Genomic DNA, 21,731 nt, shown 5'->3' with positions numbered 1-21,731 from the left:
GCAAGGGCTCTGTCTATTTTATTCTGCTAAATCTTTAGCTCCTAAATAAGTGACTGACACAAAGGAGTGACTGGGTCATTTCTGTTGAATGAATGTCAGGCAGAAAACAAGCAGCAACAGCGTGTTCCTGATCCCAGGTTCCCAACCAGACATGTACAGAAAAAACTGTACTTGACACCATGCAACCTTGAGTTGAGCACTCTGCTGTATTTTTGTTCACCCTTAATTGGTATTTCCCATAGAAGTTACCTCACTGGAGTACCTCAGTATCACAGGATAAGGAATATTGCTATGACAAGACTGCACCAGTGACCTTCAAAATAACTGTTTCCCTTCATGTTCAGTTCATATTTAACTGCCCCCACTCACCTCAAGTTCCTGGCAAAACAATTAACTTAAAAGTAAAATGAAAGGAATAAATGCATTATTAGTTGGGTTTTCTTTTTCTGCTGATAGAAAGTGGCTTGAAGGCCACTAGGAGGCATCTTTCCTTAGAAGATGGCTGTTTGACATTTAGGACTTCTGGAACTTTCAAATTGTGTTAAGTACACATGCAATAAGAATTACCAGGTCATCTCCAGGGTCCAAGCATGCTCCAGTATATTCTTTAAAATCACAGGTGGCAGTCAAATTCTATACGCTGCCTCAGAGCTTTCCTGACTGAATCAACATCTTCATTTTGGCCGTGTATCAGTGTGGCATTCCCTCAGCAAACAACCTCCCTGTCATGGGCATCCATCCTTACTTATGCTGGATGAGGGGTTGCCCAATCTCAAGTGACAGTATTGTATGAATATGTGTGTGTTGGGGAGTGTCCAGTGGGGGAGGCGAAGGGAGAGAAGATGAAAAATGTGACTATTCCATTGGTAATAGAGTCTATTTTTCCACTGAAGATTTTCCAGCAGTTTCACATGCTAAATTAGAACCTTTGCCATTTACTCACCTTTGACTGTGGGTGATAACGTCCTTCAGAAATACAGACCAGCCAAAGTGAATTCTGAGACGGCACCAGGGGCAGGGGAGGATCAGGCTTTGGTGTACTTCAGGTGGTCCCTTCTGGGAGTCTGCGCCCACCTTGGGGGCCCAACCTTGTTCCAGTGTGTCTCTTGGTGTCTGTCTATTCCCCTCTTCCTGTGTTCCTATTGGCTCAGAAACCAACCTGATCCCCAGCATTCCTCTGGGCTTTAACTGTGCTGTTTCCCACCTAAAGTGCTTCCTCATCCATGTGTGGAACCCACTTGCTTCTCTTAAGGCTGGGATGCTGGACCCAGACCCCCCAGGCCACATGTCTCCCCTGAATGGTACTTACTATTATCTCTCTCCATGGTGCATGGTTTAAGTGTGTGAGATCAGAAGACTCAGGAGTCAGAATGCCTGGGCTCAAAATCTGGTTCAGTGTAGGTTTTTGTCCTTGCTGGTAGTTGCAAACCTACAAAATGGAGTTTATAATCAAATATTTATTGAGTTAATAAATGAAATCCTACATATAAAGCCCTCCACATAATGTCTGGCCCATAACAAAAGCTTCAAATAAATTCACCAAAAAGAAGAAAGGCTGTACTTGAATTAAAACTTGAATTTGTAACTGTCATTGGATAGCCTATAAATATACAAGCCATTACAGGCTGGCACAGATTATTATGAACAATGTAATGGGCTACTCAGCACAGTGAGTGCAGAGGGAACTCCCACAGACCCCAATTTAATGCTGTTATTGCTGATCATTTGACATTTCCAAGAATAGCATTAATTAACCTTCCCTAGTCTGCAACTTAATGTTGCTCTGCATATTATCTGTGGAGTTTCTGCTGTGCATCACAATAGTCCTAGCCAGTGTTGAAATAGTTTGCCATTGTTTAACAGCTTACTAATTAGGAAATATCTCAATACACACATGTATGTATAGGAAATGTATGTGTACACACAAACCCACATACTCACACATGCATGTCGACAATCATCACTTAAGCAAAGTGAATATTTGGCAGGAGCAAAAGAACTCTATTCTCTGAAACTAAATTGGGTCTTCTCTGATGAGCGGCAAAAAACTCATCATCAGAAACTTCTTAGTCCAAACCCAAGGGATGCATATATACTCACTGGCATGTCAATGTGATATATGTTAAATTGGGACTGCTTCCCAATATGTTTGGATTTTCCTCCACCCCCATACACACAGACACACAAGACACACAGACACACACACGCCCTTGGGGTTTTTTTCTATCTATGATAAGTTATCATTTTCTTACATATGCTAATGTTGCAAAGGAATGCATCATTCCTTTGTGAAAAGGAATGGGGGGAAAGATCAATTATAAATTTAACTCCTATTTCTGCAACTTATAAACTGTGGGGACTTATATACTGAGACTCAGTTTGTATAAAACAGGGATAATTACTGATGACTCACAAAGACTTGATGAGTACTTATTATGTGTCAAGAATCATACGAAGCGAAGTAAGTCAAAGACAAATATCATACGATATGATACCATTTATATGTAGAATCTTTCTTTTTTTTTTTTTTTTGGTCTCTTTTAGGGCTGCACCTTTGGCATATGGAGCCTCCCAGGCTAGGGATCCATTCAGAGCTATAGCTGCCAGCCTATGCCAGAGCCACAGCAACGTGGGATCAGAGATGCATCTGCAACCTACACCAAAGCTCACGGCAGCACCAGATCCTTAACCCACTGAGTGAGGCCAGGGATCAAACCCACGTCCTCATGGATGCTAGTTGGGTTTGTTTACCACTGAGCCATGACGGGAACTTCAACATGTAGAATCTTCAAAAAGGATACAAATGAACTTATTTACAAAACAGAAATAGACCTACAGACACAGGAAACAAACTTAAGGTAACCAAAGGGGAAAGGGCAGGGAGAAATAAATTAGGAGGTTGGGATTAACATAAACAGACTACTATACATAAAATAGTTAACCACAAGGACCTAGTGTATAGCACAGAGAACTATACTCAATATTTTATAAACCTCTAAGAGAAAAGAATCTGAAAAAAAAGTTTGTGTATATAATTGAATCATTTTGCTGTACACCTGAAACTAACACAATATTGCAAACCAACTGAATTTCAATAAAAAAATTAAAAAATTATGCTCTGGGGTTAACAGCTGCAGACTATTGCCTTTGGACTGGATTAGCAATGAGAGCCTGCTGTGTAGCACTGGGAACTATGTCTAGTCACTTATGATGGAGCATGATAATGTGAGAAAAAATAATGTATACATGTATGTGTAACTGGGTCATCATGCTGTAAAGTAGAAAACTGACAGAACACCGTAAATCAGCTATAATGGAAAAAAGTAAAAATTGCTATATAAATATAAAAAAAGAAATAAACATCATATTGTTTAAGCCAAAAAAAAAATTATGCTCTGATCACCATGTTAAATAAATGCGGTATTATGAGTGTGTTTGATGGACTGAAAAGTAGTAGTGAATATTAAGTATTATAATCTTTATTATAAATATGTCTAAACAGTTATAGGGATAAACTAAGATTTATATTCTAAGCGAAAATGAGGTTACATGTCAAACTTAAGGTAGTAACTAAAAGGAAAAGTATAAAGATAAAAGTACTGTTTATTGAACATGTACTATGACCCAGGTGCTCTGCAATATATTTTCATGTGGTTCTTCCTATTTCTGCATGTGTGGCCTCTGGAGGTAGACTGGATTTTCATACACTTAATTACACTTGAGCCTATACTTGACAGTCCACTGAGGAAACCTCAGAGATTCCCTAGGTTGTTTGCCCCAATTATGAAAAAAAACAAAAACAAAAACAAAAAACTTCCTTTTTCAAAGCAGAATTCCACCTCTCTGTAACCCAACTGTCCCAATTCTGAGCAAAAGCAGCTTCTCTAACTTCCCCATGAAAGCCCTTAATGGCACCTACGTCACACGTCAACTGAACAGCTTCATTTCCTTAATCTATTCCCTATATAACCTGGTTTCTATTCTGGATAATCTTCTTTGTGTGACCTCTCTCTCTTTCTCAATGCCCTGCTGAAGGCATCACACAGAGAATTAAATGCAACCACGTATATTGAGGGCTTGTGGATTTGTCCAATACGTGGTTGGGATGCTGTGATTTCAGATACCTCCTTTCTACAATACATATATGACTGTGGGACTTGTCTTACGGTGACTGAGGTTTCATTTCTATGTGGCAAAAACAGAAAGGCATTATCGTGCTATGTGATTCTCATGTACCTCATTTCTTCCAATAACATGTAACAATACAATGATTTTCCTGGTTGTAAACTTTCTTCTACTGATCTTGGTGAGTGAGGAGTAGAAATCCCTATAGAGGGACTTAGCCTGGAAAAATCCTCTTTTTATTATTATTTTTTCTTCACTGACAGTATTTGTTACTGTCTCTTTCAAATTCAATTTTATAAACCAATTCAATAAATAGTTATTTTCTAGGCCAGAAGGGCTAAAAATATCCCCCAGTTCTTTTCCTCACAAAGTCCCCTTGAATTTAATGAACTCAGACAGTAAGGATCCAGGAAACCAAAGCTATTATGCATTTCATCATCTGAGCTTACTCAGAGTTAACAGCCATTCTTGGACTATCTTCCCCCTCATGGTTCTGGTGAGAATGGTTAGATATTACCCAAGCCACTACAGGGTTCAAATATACCTTATTCATTCATTCATTCATTCATTCATTCACTCATTTAACAAATACACAAAAAGTTCACATACTTGTGTGGAATAAACAGATACTTAAAGAACTCTTTCAGAATAAAGAGGTTCTCAAATGCAGTTGGCTATGTTTAAGTATCTTCGTAGGCAGGGAATACAATATAATTTTGGCAAGAGATCCTCATGCTAGATCTCAAGCCATATTAAATGACCAATTCTTCTGGAGATATGTTATATCTCAGTATTTTGGGTCATAAAATGCCCCCTGCTTAGATGGTTCTTTCCTACATCACCAATAAATCTTTCTGGTGACCTTCCTCTGTTTAGGGATTTGGCCCATTTGACCTTCCCCTCCTTTCAGCTTTCTTTACACTGGATCTATATAGTTTCCTTATAGTATCGCTAATGTTTCACTGTCTATAAAAATGCAATGCAGAACTTCTCATCTAATGGTGCATTAAACTGAAGAGGAGGAGCCCCCTCAGTTCAAAAAACGAAACAAAACAAAAAGATGGTTGTGCTATTTATCCTTCCTCAGGAACCTCGCAAATTTTTACAGATTTTGATGACTGCAGAGTGTGGACAAGGGGCTTTCTGGCACTAGTCTTGACCTCTGAAAACTGGTTTTGAAAGTTTGAACATTACCTGTCAATCTGTGGATAGCTAAACTATGTGGGAGTGCTTAACTCTCTGATAATTTCTTTATTTCTTCCATTAAAAAATTTTTTTGAGATCAATTAAAAACATGTTGTGAAAAAGTTCCAACATACTTAGTAACAGAATACTAAGTTAATCCCCACATACACACCATTTGGATTCAATTATCAAACTTTTTTCACATTTGCTTCATAAACTTTTTTCTTCTTTGCAGAAGTATTTGAAAAAAATCATCCTAGATATCATGCCATTTTACCCTGCATCATTCAGTATGCATCTCTAAAAACCGACTTTCTTATATAATCACAATGCCACTATCAAGTCTATTAAGATGACAGTTGTGGCCCAATTCATGGCCAAATTTCTCTGATTTTCTCAATGGGTCTATGATACTTAAGCTTTATGGCTCACCTTGTCTTAGATATGTTTGTGGAATAAAGGTAGAATTGGGGTTTTATTTATATAGTTATTTCATTTTTGGCCTCCCCATGGCATATGGAGTTCCCGGGCCAGGGATCAGATCCGAGCTGCAGTCTCGACCTAAGCCGAGGCTGTGACAACGCCCGATCCTTAACCCACTGTGCTGAACCAGGGATCAAAACAATATCCCAGCACTTCCAAGACACTACCAATTCCACTGTGCCACAGTGGGAGCTCCTGGAGTTTGGGCATGAATGTTTTGATCTAACCAGAGGAGGATCTGGGTGGAGCATTAAAGTCTCTGTTGTATATGGGTTTTATACTGTGCACCTTGGAAATGTGATAGTCCCCCAAAATACTACAGGTGCATTTAAAGGAGGCAAAGTGCCAAAGACCCGAATAGACATTTCTCCAAAGAAGATATACAGATGGCCAACAAGCACATGAAAAAATGCTCAACATCACTGATGACTAGAGAAATGCAAATCAAAACTACTATGAGGTATCACCTCACACCAGTCAGAATGGCCATCATTAATAAGTCCACAAATAACAAAGGCTGGAGAGGGTGTGGAGAAAAGGGAACACTCCTACACTGTTGGTGGGAATGTAAACTGGTACAACCACTATGGAAAAGAGTATGGAGATATCTCAGAAAACTAAATATAGAACTATCGTATGACCCAGTAATCACAGTCTTAGGCATATATCCATACAAAACTTTCCTTGAAATAGACACATCCATCTGTATGTGCATTGCAGCGCTATTCACAATAGCCAAGACATGGAAACAACACAAATGTCCACTGATAGATGAATGGATTAAGAAGATATAGTATATATACACAATGGAGTACTACTCAGCCATAAAAAAGAACAAAATAATGCCATTTGCATCAACAAGGATGGAACTAGAGACTCTCATACTGAGTGAAGTAAGTCAGAAAGAGAAAGACAAATACCATATGATATCACTTATATTTGGAATCTAATATATGGCACAAATGAACTTTCCACATAAAAGAAAATCATGGACTTGGAGAATAGACTTGTGGTTGCCAAGGGGGAGGGGGAAAGAGTGGAATAGACTGGGAGTTTGGGGTTAAGGGATGCAGACTATTGCCTTTGGAGTGTATAAGCAATGAGATCCTGCTGTATAGCACAGGGAACTATATCTAGTTACTTGTGATGGAACATGATGGAGAATAATGTGAGAAAAAGAATATATGTATATGTATGACTGGGTCACTTTGCTGTACAGTAGAAATTGACAGAACACTGTAAGTTAACTATAATGGAAAAAATAAAAATCATAGAAAATTTTAAAAATAAAAAGGGGAGAAATAAAATATATGATATACATTTTATCCATAAAATGTAAAAAAAAAATAATAAAAGAGGCAAAGTTATGTTACACGTACCATGCTTTTCTTGGGTAAGTATTTGTGAGATGTGAAGCCTAGAGCTCTGACTTAAGAAGTTGGGAAACTGCGCTTTGCTCCTCATGAACAGTGGAATCTTCAATCAAACATCTCTTCCAGTTTTAATGCTCAGTGGTTCTAATGTTGATTGGTAGCATGAAATTCAATATTGGGTAGTGACATCTGGCTAACATATGAAGATCCTTGAAGGTCAGAGAAAGATTTCTAGGCTACTAATGGGACTCACTGTCAACAGCCAAGAAGGGCGAGAATGCAACCAATCACAGGATCAAAAGCAATAGAAGCAATTTGTTTCGTTTGTTTGTTTTGCTTTTTAGGGCTGAACTTATGGCATATGGAAGTTCCTAGGCTAGGGGTCAAATCGAAGCTACAGCTGCTGGCCTGTGCCAGAGCCAAAGCAATGCTGGATCCGAACTGTGTCTGTGACCTATACCACAGCGCATGGCAAGGCCGAATCCTTAACCACTGAGCGAGGCCAGGGATCGAACCCACATCCTCATGGATCCTAGTTGGGTTTGTTAATCGCTGAGCCACGAAAGGAACTCTCAGTAGAAGCAATTTGAAGATGACAGGTCAGTTTCCATTATTAAAGCTCTGGTCCTATCCACTAATGTAGGAAGGAAAGTAATGACTACTATTTGTGACTTGGGGTTTACATTATTTAATATTTATTCAATAATTCTTATAAAATATTTATTCAATAATTCAATAATTCTATGTTACAGGATGGGTCAATTCATTTCATTTTACAGATTAGAAAACAAAAAAGTGAAGAGTTAAGTATGCGGCCCAAGGTCACACAGTAACTAAATGGAAAGGCCAGGTCTCAAACTCAGGGGGTGTGTCTTATTCTAAATAGTGGGTCCTTACATCACAACTATTACTGCAAATATGTTACAGGATGGGTACATGAGTTTGGATAGGCCCTTGCTCTGTATTAAGTTCTTTTAAATGACCTTTAAGCTTTAAAATCTAGCCTTTGGATTTTAACCCAGTGGCATTACAAATAAAACTGTGGCAAGGTTTCTCCTATGAGCTCTAGGAAGGAAAAGAAAAGGAAATAACTTTGGAAAGAAAGAAAACGTTGCACACACACAAAACACAATCTAAGGGAAGATATAGAATAAATAGAAAGATGGTTTCATATCAAATCATTATTAGTCTTTTTCTGCTCCATAAGAGACAACACAGTCTGTATTTGATACTTTTGCACCTAACTTCAAGCATTCACAAACAGATTTCTTATTCTACTGTTTCCATGACAACACACAACATTTCATCTAGTTTTTCAAGGAAGGAAAGGTAAAAATTACTCTCACTGTTAAATTTTTTTCCTTCTCCTCACCTATTTTATTCATAGACACATAGAAAGCACAGCAATTTTACATTCTTTTCAGAATTTCACTGCTGTTTTTCTACATTAGATGCAGGATTAAATGAATTCAACTTCAGTTGGACTTCCTAAGTCCAGTAGTTTTAGAGAGAAAAACATTTCCTCAGGGTTACTCTAGTCAATAGCAATAATCATTACAATAGGGATCATTCTACAAAGTTCAATTCATTTTTTGTAATTGCTGATTTCGTAAATTGTCAGTATTTTAGACTCTCATCATTTCTATATTTGGGTGTTGCCTTCCATTTGTTCTATGTGGAGTTTATCTTCCTTCCTGTTTACTAGAATACAATTAAAGGAAAAAAGTCAATAAATATTTGGGAAGAAATGTATACCTAAATACAGAAACATTTTTAAGTCATTTTTTATTTGGAAAATAAAAAGATCTATTAGAGTGATGTATTTTGATCATTAAAGAATAATTCATTTTGAGATTAAAAAACTTGATATCCACTAAATATTTATGGTTGTATTAGTCAGGATTCTCCAGGAAAACAGAATCAACAAGATGTGTGTTTATAGAGAGAAAATTTTAAGGAAATGGTTCAAGTGATTGTCAGGTTCAAAATCTTCAGGGTAGGCCAGTAGGCTGGAGGCCCAAGGAAGAGTTGCAGTGTCTAAAGATGGTCTACTGGCAGAATTCAGTCTTGTTTGAAGACGACAATCTCTGTTCTTCAGTTAAGATCTTCAACTTATTGGTTAAGGCCCACCCACACTATGGAGGGATATCTGCTTTACTTAATGCCTACTAATTTAAATGTTAATCTTACTCCTCCCCCACCACAAACTTCCATAGAAATATCCAGAATAATGTTTGACCAAATATTTGAGCACTATGACAGAGCCAAATTGACACATAAAATGAAGTATCACAGTAGTGTTGTGTCCGGAACTGTGTTGGGGCTGGTGTTCTAAAGAAGACTTTGAGGAAGCAACACAGTATGATAAAATCTTTTGGTCTCTACTTCCAATTATGTGTCCAGACATATTTACCATTTGTTGAATGCCTACGATATGCCAGACATGGTTCTCACTTCTGCGGACTAGACTTATGGGAGAACTGTTACATTCTAGAGAGACCTTGTGAGTTATTCTCTATCGTATAGAGGTTGATCCTTTGCTCAGAATCAAGTGGCTCACTGATAATGGAGAAAATATTGCTTAGAAAACAACCCTTACAATTGAATGGGATTTAATAGTATCCCAAGTACTCTAATATCCATGGTTTGATTTGAATATCAAAGCAATCCTTGAGGAGTTCCCATCCTGGCTCAGTGGTAATGAACCTGACTAGGATCCCTAAGGATGCAGGTTCAATCTCTGGCCTTGCTCAGTGGGTTAAGGATCTGGCATTGCCATGAGCTGTGGTAAAGGTCGCAGATGTGGCTTGGATCCTGCATTGCTGTGGCTGTGGTGTAGGCCAGCAGCTATAGCTTCGATTAGACCCCTAGCCTGGGAACTTCCATATATCCTGGGTGTGGCCCTAAAAAGACAAAACAATCAAACAAAACAACAGCAAAAAAACCAATACTTTACATGGCGAGAATGATATTTCATTTCCTTTTGATAAAAGAGAAGCCTGAGGCATTACCTTTCTGAGGACATAGTGACTTCCCAATTCTCACTTCTTGACTCCTGTCTGAAATTCTTGAAGTGGGTATCATTTCCCCTGGGTCACAATAATTATGATTAAGAAGCCAATACTTGTATTTATTTCTTTCAAACTCTGGAGTTTGTGTTCTGTCAGTTTCTATGTTATAATCAGTGTGCTTGTGTGTGTGTGTGTGTGTGTGTGTGTCTGTGTGTCTGTGTGTGTATGGGGGTATTATGGGTATAGAGTGTGTAGAGAGACATTCTCTATTTCTTACATTCAAAATCAAAACCAGAGAACTTGGAGCCAACATCCTCCAGAGCCCATTCACTATGGGCTGCCCTAATAACTGCTTTCATGGGATTACTATCCAGCTGAGAAGTTTCCAAATGTGTATTACTAGGAACAAAGATTTTCATCCTGCTTCTCGGATCCAGGATGGTATTTTAAGGCATAAAAACAAAAGGAATGTGCAACTGGGTGATTAAGAAATTTAAAGTGAAGGAGTTCCTGTGGAGGCTCAGCAGAAACAAATCCCGCTAGTATTCTTGAGGATGGGGGTTCGATCCCGGGCCTCACTCAGTGGGTTAAGGATCCGGCCTTGCTGTGAGCTATGGTGTAGTTTGCAGACACGGCATGGATCCCACATTATTGTGGCTGTGATGTAGGCTGGCAGCTGCAGCTCCGATTCGACCCCTAGTCTGGGAAGTTCTATATGCCACGAGTGTGAGTCTAAAAAGCAAAAAAAAAAAAAAGAAAGAAAGAAATTTGTGTGGCAAGAAAACTGAGATGGCTGATGAAACAAAAAAAAGAATTTATATCTTTATTTATTTTATTTATTTTTATTTTTTTTTGTCTTTTTGCTATTTCTTTGGGCCGCTCCCGCGGCATATGGAGGTTCCCAGGCTAGGGGTCGAATCGGAGCTGTAGCCCCTGGCCTACGCCAGAGCCACAGCAACGTGGGATCCGAGCCGCGTCTGCAACCTACACCACAGCTCATGGCAACGCCAGATCGTTAACCCACCAAGCAAGGGCAGGGAGCGAACCCACAACCTCATGGTTCCTAGTCGGATTCGTTAACCACTGCGCCACGACGGGAACTCCAAAAAAGAATTTATATCTTTAGTTCTCTCCAATTACCATTTCACTTCTAGTCATTCTAATGGACACATGCCCAATCCTTCATATCACCCTCATAATTCTTCCTCATAAAGAAGTTGCTTCTGAGGCTGATTTAACCTGATTCACTCTCTAGATGTAGCACATTTTTATGTAGAGGCAGGGCAATGTGGTGGAAAGAGCAAGGATCCTGATTTAGGTAGGCTGACTTTTATTTAATGTGTGATTATTGGAAAGAAACTGAGCCACTAGGAACTTCGGTTTCTTTATCTATAAGACGGGATGGTAACAGTTAGCTACCAGTATTCTTATAGGGATTAAATGAAGCAATGCCTATAGCAAGGGGTGAAAGGGATAATCTTAGCCCCCTTTTACATAACAAAAAAGGAAAGCAAATTATTACAGAATTTTAAAAATTCCGTAAATAAAAAAAAAAGGGAATTCTGGCACCAAAGCTTTATTTGTAGAGGGAACCATCCTGCCCATCACAAGGCCTCTCTCAATGACCTCCTTCAGGACTGACTCCTGCCCATCAGCTATGCTAAATAAGGGTACCCATTAACACAAAGCAAAGATAAGGCTTCTCCAATTATTACTGCCACAGACTACTTGGGTTTTACCTAGTGTTTATCTCAATGAAAATGCTGCACGCTAGAAACTCTCATATGCCTGAAAAATACTGCCACTTTTAAAGGACTTCCAGTATTCCTGTGAAGATATAAATTTGAAGACTGAGCTTTGAAGTTCCAGATATGCTCCTTACCTTTAGTAGAAGTTTAAATAACCCCTTTGGTCAAAGCTACACTGCAAAGGGTTATGTTATTCTGGTAATAAAGAAATGTTAGTTTATACTTTGCTTTTACATTACAAAGTTCTTCCCATTTCAAAGCCATTTTTAAATTCTTTCACAGGGAACTATCCTTTTTCAAGTGGTGGAAATATTTTACTTGTTTGTAATACAATTTCAAACTCACAGAAAAATTGCAAAATAATGTAAGTAAATTGTGTAAACCCTTTATACAGCTTTAGAAATTGTTTACATTTTCCCTCTCTCCTCTCCTGAGTTTTCTGAAACATTTGAAATTGACTTGTAAAGATGGTTACTCTTTACTCCTAAACATTTCAGTGTGTGTTAGATGCTTCCTCTTTACTCTTAAACATTTCGGTGTGTGTTCCTTAATCACAAGGGCATTATCTCATATAACTTTAATATATTCTCTCATATAGTACAAAGATCAAAATCAGGACATTTAACATTGACAGAATACTAGTATCTAATCCACAGTCTATAACTGAATTTTATCATTTGTACCAATAATAAATTTTATAGCTATTTTTTTTTTTCTGGATTGGGACCCAGTTCAGGATCACACATTATTTAGGACACATGTCTCTTTTCATCTCCCTTAATCTGGAATAGTTCAGCCTACCTGTGTCTTTCCAGACCTTAATGCCTTTGACTGCCCCTTACTTTGAGTTTGTCTTCTGTTTCCTTATGATTGGATTCAAGTTATGCCTTTTTGGCAGGAATATCTCTGAAGTGACATTCTCACTTAGCGCATCACATCAAAAGACACATGATGTGGGTTTGTTCCAATATTGGTCATATTAACTGTGATTTTTTTTGGCTAAAATCATATTTGCTAAGTTTCTCCACTGCAAAGTTACTCTTTTCCCCTTTGTCATTAATTTGTGGGGTATTTGTCTTTGACATTATGTAAATACTTTGTTATTAAATGTTCTCCAATTAGATTTACCACCTATTTATAATTTTCTAACTCCATCATTTCATCTGTTTTTTTATCAGTTCACAGACTACTGAAAAGGATGATTTCTTCTCATCTATCTACCTACTTACCAAGACTTGTGGCTTCTTATCCCATTAATGGGTTATAATTCATTACTATCTTTATTTATTTTGATATTCAAATTTTTGGCTAGTTGGAAACCCTTTCCTCTAGATCCCTATGCCTTTTTAATAGGTCCATGATTTTTTTTTTTAGCATGTACTGGCTCAACAATTTATCTCAGGCTCATCTTTCAACTCTCCTTGCCTCATTCCTGGACTCGACCTTTTATTCAAGGAGCCCTGGTAGTAGGTATACGCATTGCTAATAGTGTAACATTATTTCTAGATCCACTCAGCAAGAGATAGTGAATATTTACATCAATTATAAACCTTTTGTTCATGCTGGTCATGTCAACCCCAGTAAAGACCACTATGGGATACATTTCAATGTGGTCTCTTTCCTTATCTGTAAATCCCTTCCACTGGGAAAACTGGCTCTCGTCATCCCAAAGAAATTTATTCATTTGCTCAAGGCTGAATACACAGAAGTTAACAGGAAGGGCAGAAAAATGAGACCTTTAACCCATACTGGGCATGGATGTCACTACAGCAAAATGCTGAAGGCCTAGAGGAAACCAGTGTCTAAATCTCTCTCATAGCCTGCTTCCTCTTCTCAAAGAGAGATTATGAGTGGTGTGAAATGTTGGGACTCTCAGTGTGACAATCCACCTGACTATCGTCACCACCTGATCACCTGTAGAGCCTCATTTCCAGGCCAGAACTACATGCTTGTACAATCCTTTTGTGAATGGGAAAGAGAAGCCTCATCTTTAGATGTACAAGTAAAAACGTCAAGAACATATGGATGGGTTTAGTCCATTGACTGGTCAACAGCCTGGTGCTATAATTTCAATAAAAATGTTTTTAGGTTCCCGACTGCATCCCCAGAAGAAAGGTGTGATACCAGAATCTATTGCCCCCATCAAATCTGGACCTTATCCAATGCAGTAAGTCACCCTACTTTCCCAATAAGGGGCTAAATTGAGACTGATGGTCCCAGACATTGTGTTAGAACTAGCAGGATACATACCCTGAGTGAGGGGTTGAAACCACAAAAGGAACATGAAGCATCATGAGAAAAAACAGAAAAAAGGTTAAAAAATTATGCCAGGGCTCTGGTTTGAAAGATGAAGCAAGGCTAAAAATAGGGAATGAAGAAATGAAGTCAGACATGATTGTTAGAGGAAAATTAGGATGCTGAGGGAGGCAGAGAAAGGGCAAACTGCGAAGGGACAGTGCAGGGGGTTGGGGGGTGTTACTTTGGGTGGTGCTGTCTGTGTGACACGTGGTCTTAAAGAAGTGGGCGGATCCAGATGTATTATAATCACATCACTTCCCGTCCAAGTCGAAGACCCCAGACACCAACAGACACCTTTACCTCAGGGTCCTTTCCCTTATTATCCCAAGCTAGTTTTCTATAAAAAACCTGTATGTTGTAAATCACTATTCTTTAATAAAAAACAAACAAAAACACAAACCACCACCATAACAAGCGTATGCGGAGAGACTTGCTGTAAATCGCTTTGCAGCAGGGAGTCTTGGCCATTCTGCCTCCTCCTGCTGCCTTGTTTTATGTAAATCCTTTGTCATCCAAATGGAGACTGTTTAAAAAAAATAAAGAAGAAGAAGGAGAGAAAAGAAAAGCAATTGCTATAAAAACACTTTGCTTTGGAGTCTGATAGCTTTGTTTGAATATCGGCTTGGTCACTTACTGTGTGTATGTGGGGTGGGGGGCTGTGTCTAACTTATTTGCCTCATTGTATCTTACTTTACTCATTGTAAAATGAGTCTGGACAGAACCTAGTTACACTGCAGTTTTGAGGATTATAAAATACTTATCGCAGTGACTGGAACATAGTAAATGCTTAATAATAAGCTATTATGTTAGTTTTGTTATTGTTTTTATAGTTTTTATAAGCATATATTATTTTCATTTCTAAACATACTTATGACACTGATAAATAAATTATTAGTGCAAATTTATATGAACAGTTTGAGGATTGGGGAAAATAAAACTTTCTCAACAATACGTAACTGAAGCATGGCAAGGGTGGAGTGCCCAGGGCTGTGGATTCCAGAGTTGATGCGGGTTAGCTGAGACCACTCAGCCTTGTGCCTTCCACCTTCAACTCTTGAGGTCTAGGTGGGGTCTCCTGTTACACATTCTTCTTTCAGAGATGGGCAAAATGTTTTCCTCCTGGGAGTGGTGGAAGTGAGATGATCTCAACACTGGAAAGTTTTCATTGGGAATAACATGCCTACATATTAAACATTTCTTTTTTTTTTTTAGCTATTGCTGCCACAACCAGCTACCTGAAGGTGTAACCAGATGGCCCCTTGGCTCAGATGAATTCAGTACTTTTGGCTTTCTGTCCACAGGTTTCTCCGCAACATTGAAGGTATTCACTTTTGCAAACACAGCTTGGAATTTTGAGTGAGTTTATATCCCATAAGGTTAAGTCTTGACCAAAGGAAATGAGAGCAAATGGTTAAGCATTTCCTTTTTCATCGCTAGGGTGGATCAGTTAGAATGTATTCTATGGGTTCCTCAAGAGTGCTGGCAGTACTGAATTCTAATTGCCCACTGAAGAGACAAGAGCAATTCAAGAGTTTTCCCTTCCCTCTCTCCTTCTCCTTTGTCTCCCATTCTACTTTTTTCATGCCATTTTTCAATATAAATTAGCTTCATGCACATCCTTATTTTAGGCTCTGCTTTCCAGGAGGAGGCAGGATCTAATATCCCAGCTCCCACTCATTAAGTGTAATCTTCTCTGAGAACTGAACTGCTCTTTTGACTTGGAGGACTTGAGACATTCTAATCCAATATTGATATTAGATTTTCTGCTGGCCCAACAGTAGTCTTGATCCTGTGTTCTGGCATCAGGTTTCTGCCCTGTGGAGGTCATTTGTTCAACCACTCAGTAAACATTTGTCACACTATACCTGCCATGGGCTTGACCTGAGGGATTGAGAGAAGATACAGTATCTGTTCTTAGAAGACTAGAGGAAATGATAAAAGGATAGATATAGATGCCTGGGTGATGCTGATACTTATGTTCCTGGACCATACTTTGAAAAACCATCAATCTAAGAAGAAAGAAATATTGACTACTCTTGTTTCAATCATTCCGAAGGAATTCTTTTATCAATGTTCTATGCAGAATCATGAAAAGACTGAGAACAGTCATGAACTTTATTCCCTTAGTGCTCACAAGGAAACATCACTGAACAAAGCTTTTGTTCATACCCTCTTTTGTACATACCTCTTATTATTACAGCCAGGGTTTATGTTTCTCATTCTAATATTAACCTGGAAAAATATCATTTCCAATAAGAATCAAGGCATGAAATATCCCCTGAAGTTTTCCTCTTAATTTCTCCATCTCTAGATGAATTTACATACATAATCTCTATGACTATCATCCTCTCACATAATTAACTCTGTGAGGAAAATTTGTGAAAAATTTTGAAATGGGCAAGAAATTATTGCATGTCCTGTCCAGCTCACCTATTAAGGTTATTTCCACCTTTTATTATCTTTGAGCTACTTTAAAACTAGAAAATGTAAAAATTTGACAACGACACAAATTATTCTTGCCACAGAAATCCAAATTAATTGTATCTGGTGGAATGCAATTGAATAGTACCCTGTGGATAGATCTATTTTCAATTTTTTTCAAATTCACTTCAACATATACACATATTTTTTGAGTTCTCCTTTTTTTTTTTTTTTCTTTCTTAGGGCCACAGGTGCAGCATGGAGTTCCTAGGCTAGGGGTTGAATGGGAGCTATGGTTGCTACCCTATGCCATAGCCACAGCAACACCAGATCTAAGCCAGGTCTGCAACATACACTGAAGCTTGCAGCAATGCTGGGTCCTTTAATCCACTAAGCAAGGCCAGGGATCCAACCTGCATCCTCATGGATGCAACAGTAACTCCTTTGAATCAGTTATGACATCTTGCTGGTTACCTCATGCATTAATGAGTTAAACACAATCTTTCCATTTTTGACATGTTTATTTTACATCAATGAGATTTTTGATTGTATTTCTTCTAGAATAATTCTTTAACAAAACTAACCATTACACTGAATTCTAGTGGCTATCTATAACCACAAGCACCTCACCCACCATCTTGCTGTGAATTTCTAGAATTAAAAGGCCTTATTTATTTATCTTTGTATTCTCAGATTCTAACACAGTGCTTATAATGGGTGTTCAATAAATCTTTGTTGGGAAAATAAAAAATGTATGATATGAAAATGCAAGATACATTGTTATGCAGAAAAGGAGGAAAAACGTTTTCCAAGAAGATGGAATGAATAACAAAAAGTCCCTAAACATGAAATGCTAGAATATAAAGGGCTAGGGCAGATAATGAGAAGGGAAGGCAGAATCCAGTTTTTAAAGGTCTTAATAACAAAGATGATTTCTCTTTCTGCCAGAAGGAGGTTGGAGTTGAAGGACAGATGCCTGGAGACAGGTATACCATATAAAAACCTACTGTAGCAAATCCAATGAGTAACCTATAGCTCAGGGCAGAAACCCAATCATTCATGCCTGAGTTATCTCTTTTTATAGCATTATAGTTCCTTAAGAATGTTTTGTCTCCAGGGACGGAGTAATTTGGGTAATAAATCCTGGTTCCATGGCTGTGTCATTGTCATCATGTATATTTGAATGGGAGCTACCTGAGCCTTCACAGATAGCTTCCTAATCTTTGATAGATTTTTTTTTTGTTGTGGGAACACCCTGGTCTTATGCCTGGATCCCCATGGAGGTCACCAGTTGAGCGGCTGCTCACCTGCTACCCATCACATCATTTTCTGATTGCCTTGTTCTGCCTAAACAGTTACCATATGTTCTCAGCACCGATCCCATCTCTGTTCAACTCAAGTTCAGACCCCAGACACTTCCATTCAGTTTAGTTCTGGGTCATGTGTTACAGGATACAACAAAGTCCATATTTAAAGAATTCTCATTTTCAAAATGTGATTAAGAATACTGCAACCAAGTTCATCATAGGGATGCTGCATGGTTCAAATGAAATAATTGGATACCAAATTGAACCTAAATCTATAAAGGGCTATACAAGTTTAAGGTCCTATTGTTAAAAATAAAATTTAGAAATCAGATGCAATGACAGTAAGTGGTGAATGGTGCTTGGTATGTTGATTGAAATTGTGCACCTGGAGAGTTCCAATTGTGGCACAGCAGAAACAAATCTCTGCAGGTTCGATCCCTGGCCTCGCTGCTTAGTGAGTTGGGTATACGACATTGCTGTGAGCTGCAGTGTAGGTTGCAAAGATGGTTCGGATCTGGTGTTGCTGTGGTTGTGGTGCAGGCCGGCAGCTGCAGCTCCGATTTGACCCCTAGCCTGGAAACCTCCATATGCCGCAGATGTGGTCCTAAAAAGCAAAAAAAAAAAAAGTTACTTTTTCCTCTCTGAAAGAGAAAATAACGTAACTGAATTAGATTGGCAGCTGAAAACTGACTTAGCAATTTTGACTTCATCATAATGATTCCATCTTTTCACAAAGTGATATTACTTTGCTATTATGAATAAAGTTGGCAAAGTAATAGAAAAAAAATTATTCAATGTCTTTAAATCTTAGAAAATCTGTACTTTAACATACTTCTCTATGTATCATGTCCTATTTATACTCAAGACTTGAAAGTTAGTATTTTCAATGACATATATTAATGCTTTATATGGTCACTCTTCAAATTTTGTAGCCAGGTAAAAGATGAAAAATAATCATCTGCTTATGTGCACTATATCAGCACATTTGTCCTAAAAATAGCTCTACAATTTGTTTTTTTCTGAAGCTTGAATTGCACCCTAAAATGATTGCATAATACTTCAAAATAGGTGATATAAGAAAGAAAAAATGATTTTTGGGGGGTTCATAAAACAGTAGGGTATCTTCCAGGAAATATTTTGCTAACCTTTGGTTTGTTTCACCAAGTTACTAAAGTTAATGAAACTACATTTCTAAAGAAGTCATGGTGTTCAAGTAATAAACTGCATTTTTTTGTTTGAATTCAACTTTTAAAAGCCTTAAATTAACCCTACTGGCAGAAAGTTTATTGAGGAGAGGGAAGAGAGAAGGGCAGATTTGTAACTAATATAGACTTGGTTGATTAAAAAAAGAAGAGAGCATAGAGAATAGAATTTTACCTGAGTTAGGATAATAATTGGAAAATTTCCATTTAATGTGAATGGAAAATCAACATAAATTTACATGTTTCATGTAATCAGCAAAAGAAGAGAACTTAAACTGAAAATAGGAATATTAAAAGCAAAGAAACAGTCATGCATGTCTGGAGCAGATCTGCCATTATTCAAAGTGAATATTATTCTTAGGAAGATTTTCATTTTTTTCTTCTTTTTTTGGGGGGGTATGGTTAGAAGAGAGAGAGCAAAGATTGCAAAAACGTCTATAACTTAAAAATTATAACTTCAATGATGGTAACAAAGTTTCATTTGGGGGAGAAACAGTATACACGTTAGTAGATGTGTACACTGGTATACAACTGCAAGTCACTTAAAGGACCCTCCTTTTATGACATAGGTGATGAGCAGATGCCATAATAACAGACAGAAAAGAAGCAGGATTCCATTTAGACTTATTCCAAAAATAGATCTTGCTCTTAACGTCCTGCCTAAATGGAAATCTAAGTTGCCAACATTTTGCAGGGAGTTACTCATACTTAGGGTCCTAAAAGGACTTACCAGAAATGTATTTAAATCCATCACTAAATTTTTTAGTGGTGGATGTATATGAGTCTGTGTCCACCTCTGCTCTTTTAAGATATTAAATTGTACTGCTGGACTTTGGAAGAAGGCATATTTACAAAATTAGATAAATACAGAATATCATTTCTCAAATAGGAAAAATAAGATCTCAACTCATTTGATACCATTTTTCTCAGAAATTATATACTCTGTCATATTGTAAGAATGCTCATGCCTGGAATAATTATATAATTATATATTTTAAACAAGCCTTGCAGAAGGACATAAGGTAGAATTATATTGGAAGAAATACTGTAGAATTGTGTAGCGTACAGAAAAAAAACATGTATAAAAATTGGAGTTCCTGTCTTAGCTTAGTGGAAACAAATCTGAATAGCATCCATGAGAATGCAGGTTTGATCCCTGGCCCTCAGTGGGTTAAGGATCCTGTGTTGCCATGAACTGTGGTGTAGGTCGAAGATGCAGCTCGGATCTGGAGTTGCTGTGGCTGTGGCATAGGCTGGTGGCTACTGCTCTGATTTCAACCCCTAGCCTGAGAACCTCAACCCCTGGCCTGAGAACTCCTAGCAGGTGAGTCCCTAAAAATAAATAAATAAATAAATAAATAAATAAATAAATAAATAAATATTTCTGTCTGTGCAAGAGGTATTAAATTTTGAAAAGCAAATTATTCACATATAAAGTGGTTATTTTTTCAAATTCTGTATTACATCTTTCTCTATATTTTATTTAGTACCTAATTGAAATGGATGGATATATTAGAGAATTCAGCAATATTCAGAGAAGTAAACAGCGTAATTCTTTCCTTCTTAGAGTTTACAAACTAAGAAAAGGAATGAAATTTTAAAACGTTAATCATGATTTTCATTAATCACAAGACTCCAGGAGAAGGAATAATGATTTTTTAAAATGCAAAAAGATTTGGGGTTAAGTTCTTTTTTTTCCCCTAGGTACTCAATGCTAACTTCTGTCGCAGCATAAGATTGAGGTCATCTGTTGTCCTGTTATCTTAGTGTGGGCTGCTACAACCAAGTACAACAGACTCAGTGGTTATAAACAACAGAAATTTATTTCTCAAAGTTCTGCAGAATGGAAGTCCAAGATCAGTGTGCCATTGTGGTCCACTTTTGGGGAGGGCCCTCTTCCAGGCTGCAAAATGCCTATTTCTCACTGTGTCTTCACACAGGAGAAAGGGTGAGAAAGCTTGCTGTAATCTCTTTCACAAGAGCACTAAACCCACTTGGGAGGTCTCTGCCCTCCTGACCTAAGCATCTCTCAATGGCCCCATCTCCTCATAGTAACACATTGGAAGTTAGGACTTTAGCAGATGAATTTGGGGAAAACATAAACCTTTGCTTCATAATACCTGTCTCCTCTATTATTCAAAGAACCCATCAAAGACTTAGCTTACTGCCTGGCACAAGGTAAGACCTAGTAATTTCTCATTACAATTGGTGTATCTCCATGACAGGTGAATGAGCAAGACAGATTCATGTGATTTAAATATGTTATCCAACAGCAAGCTTCATCAACTATAAAAATAAAGCTAGAAAGCAGCCTGAACAACATTCTTCTCTGGAGGGGCCTCAAACCACCAGGTGAAGCTTTTAATAAGGTGTCTCTTTCCTGCATCAAGATTTGGCTTCACAGTAGCAGCCAGCACTGACAATATGTATAGACCATTGTTCTCAGGAAAATCTGTCTGAGTTTAGGGTTTCACAGTATTCATTCCTTCTAAGCTGCAAAGAGAGAAAAAAAATCTGCGCCCACTACTTTTTATTCTCTGTTCAGCCATGGCCCACAACTCCACAAATTCCAAGTATA

General features: G+C 37.9%; 1 protein-coding gene across 5 annotated transcripts in view; it reads right to left on the bottom strand.

The window, feature by feature from the left end:
• Nucleotides 1-21,731, bottom strand: part of STAC (SH3 and cysteine rich domain) — a 337,228-nt gene that overhangs the window by 221,019 nt on the left and 94,478 nt on the right. For all 5 annotated transcript variants that reach the window (XM_084987799.1, XM_084987796.1, XM_084987800.1 and 2 more), the window contains one exon: nt 1,310-1,429. Coding sequence is in view for 4 of the 5 variants with exons in the window: in XM_084987796.1 (XP_084843922.1) it covers nt 1,310-1,429 (120 nt within the window). In the remaining variant the exon portion in view is untranslated. The remainder of the gene's footprint in view (nt 1-1,309; nt 1,430-21,731) is intronic.

Source organism: Sus scrofa, chromosome 13, assembly GCF_054392235.1.
Source record: "Sus scrofa isolate SSC_HxYL_T2T_F1_AM1 chromosome 13, Sscrofa_HxYL_maternal_Yorkshire_Landrace_v2.0, whole genome shotgun sequence".
NCBI classification, from domain to species: Eukaryota; Metazoa; Chordata; class Mammalia; order Artiodactyla; family Suidae; genus Sus; species Sus scrofa.
The sequence above is the reverse complement of the archived record's forward strand: the minus strand, read 5'-3'. Positions and strand labels throughout refer to the sequence as shown.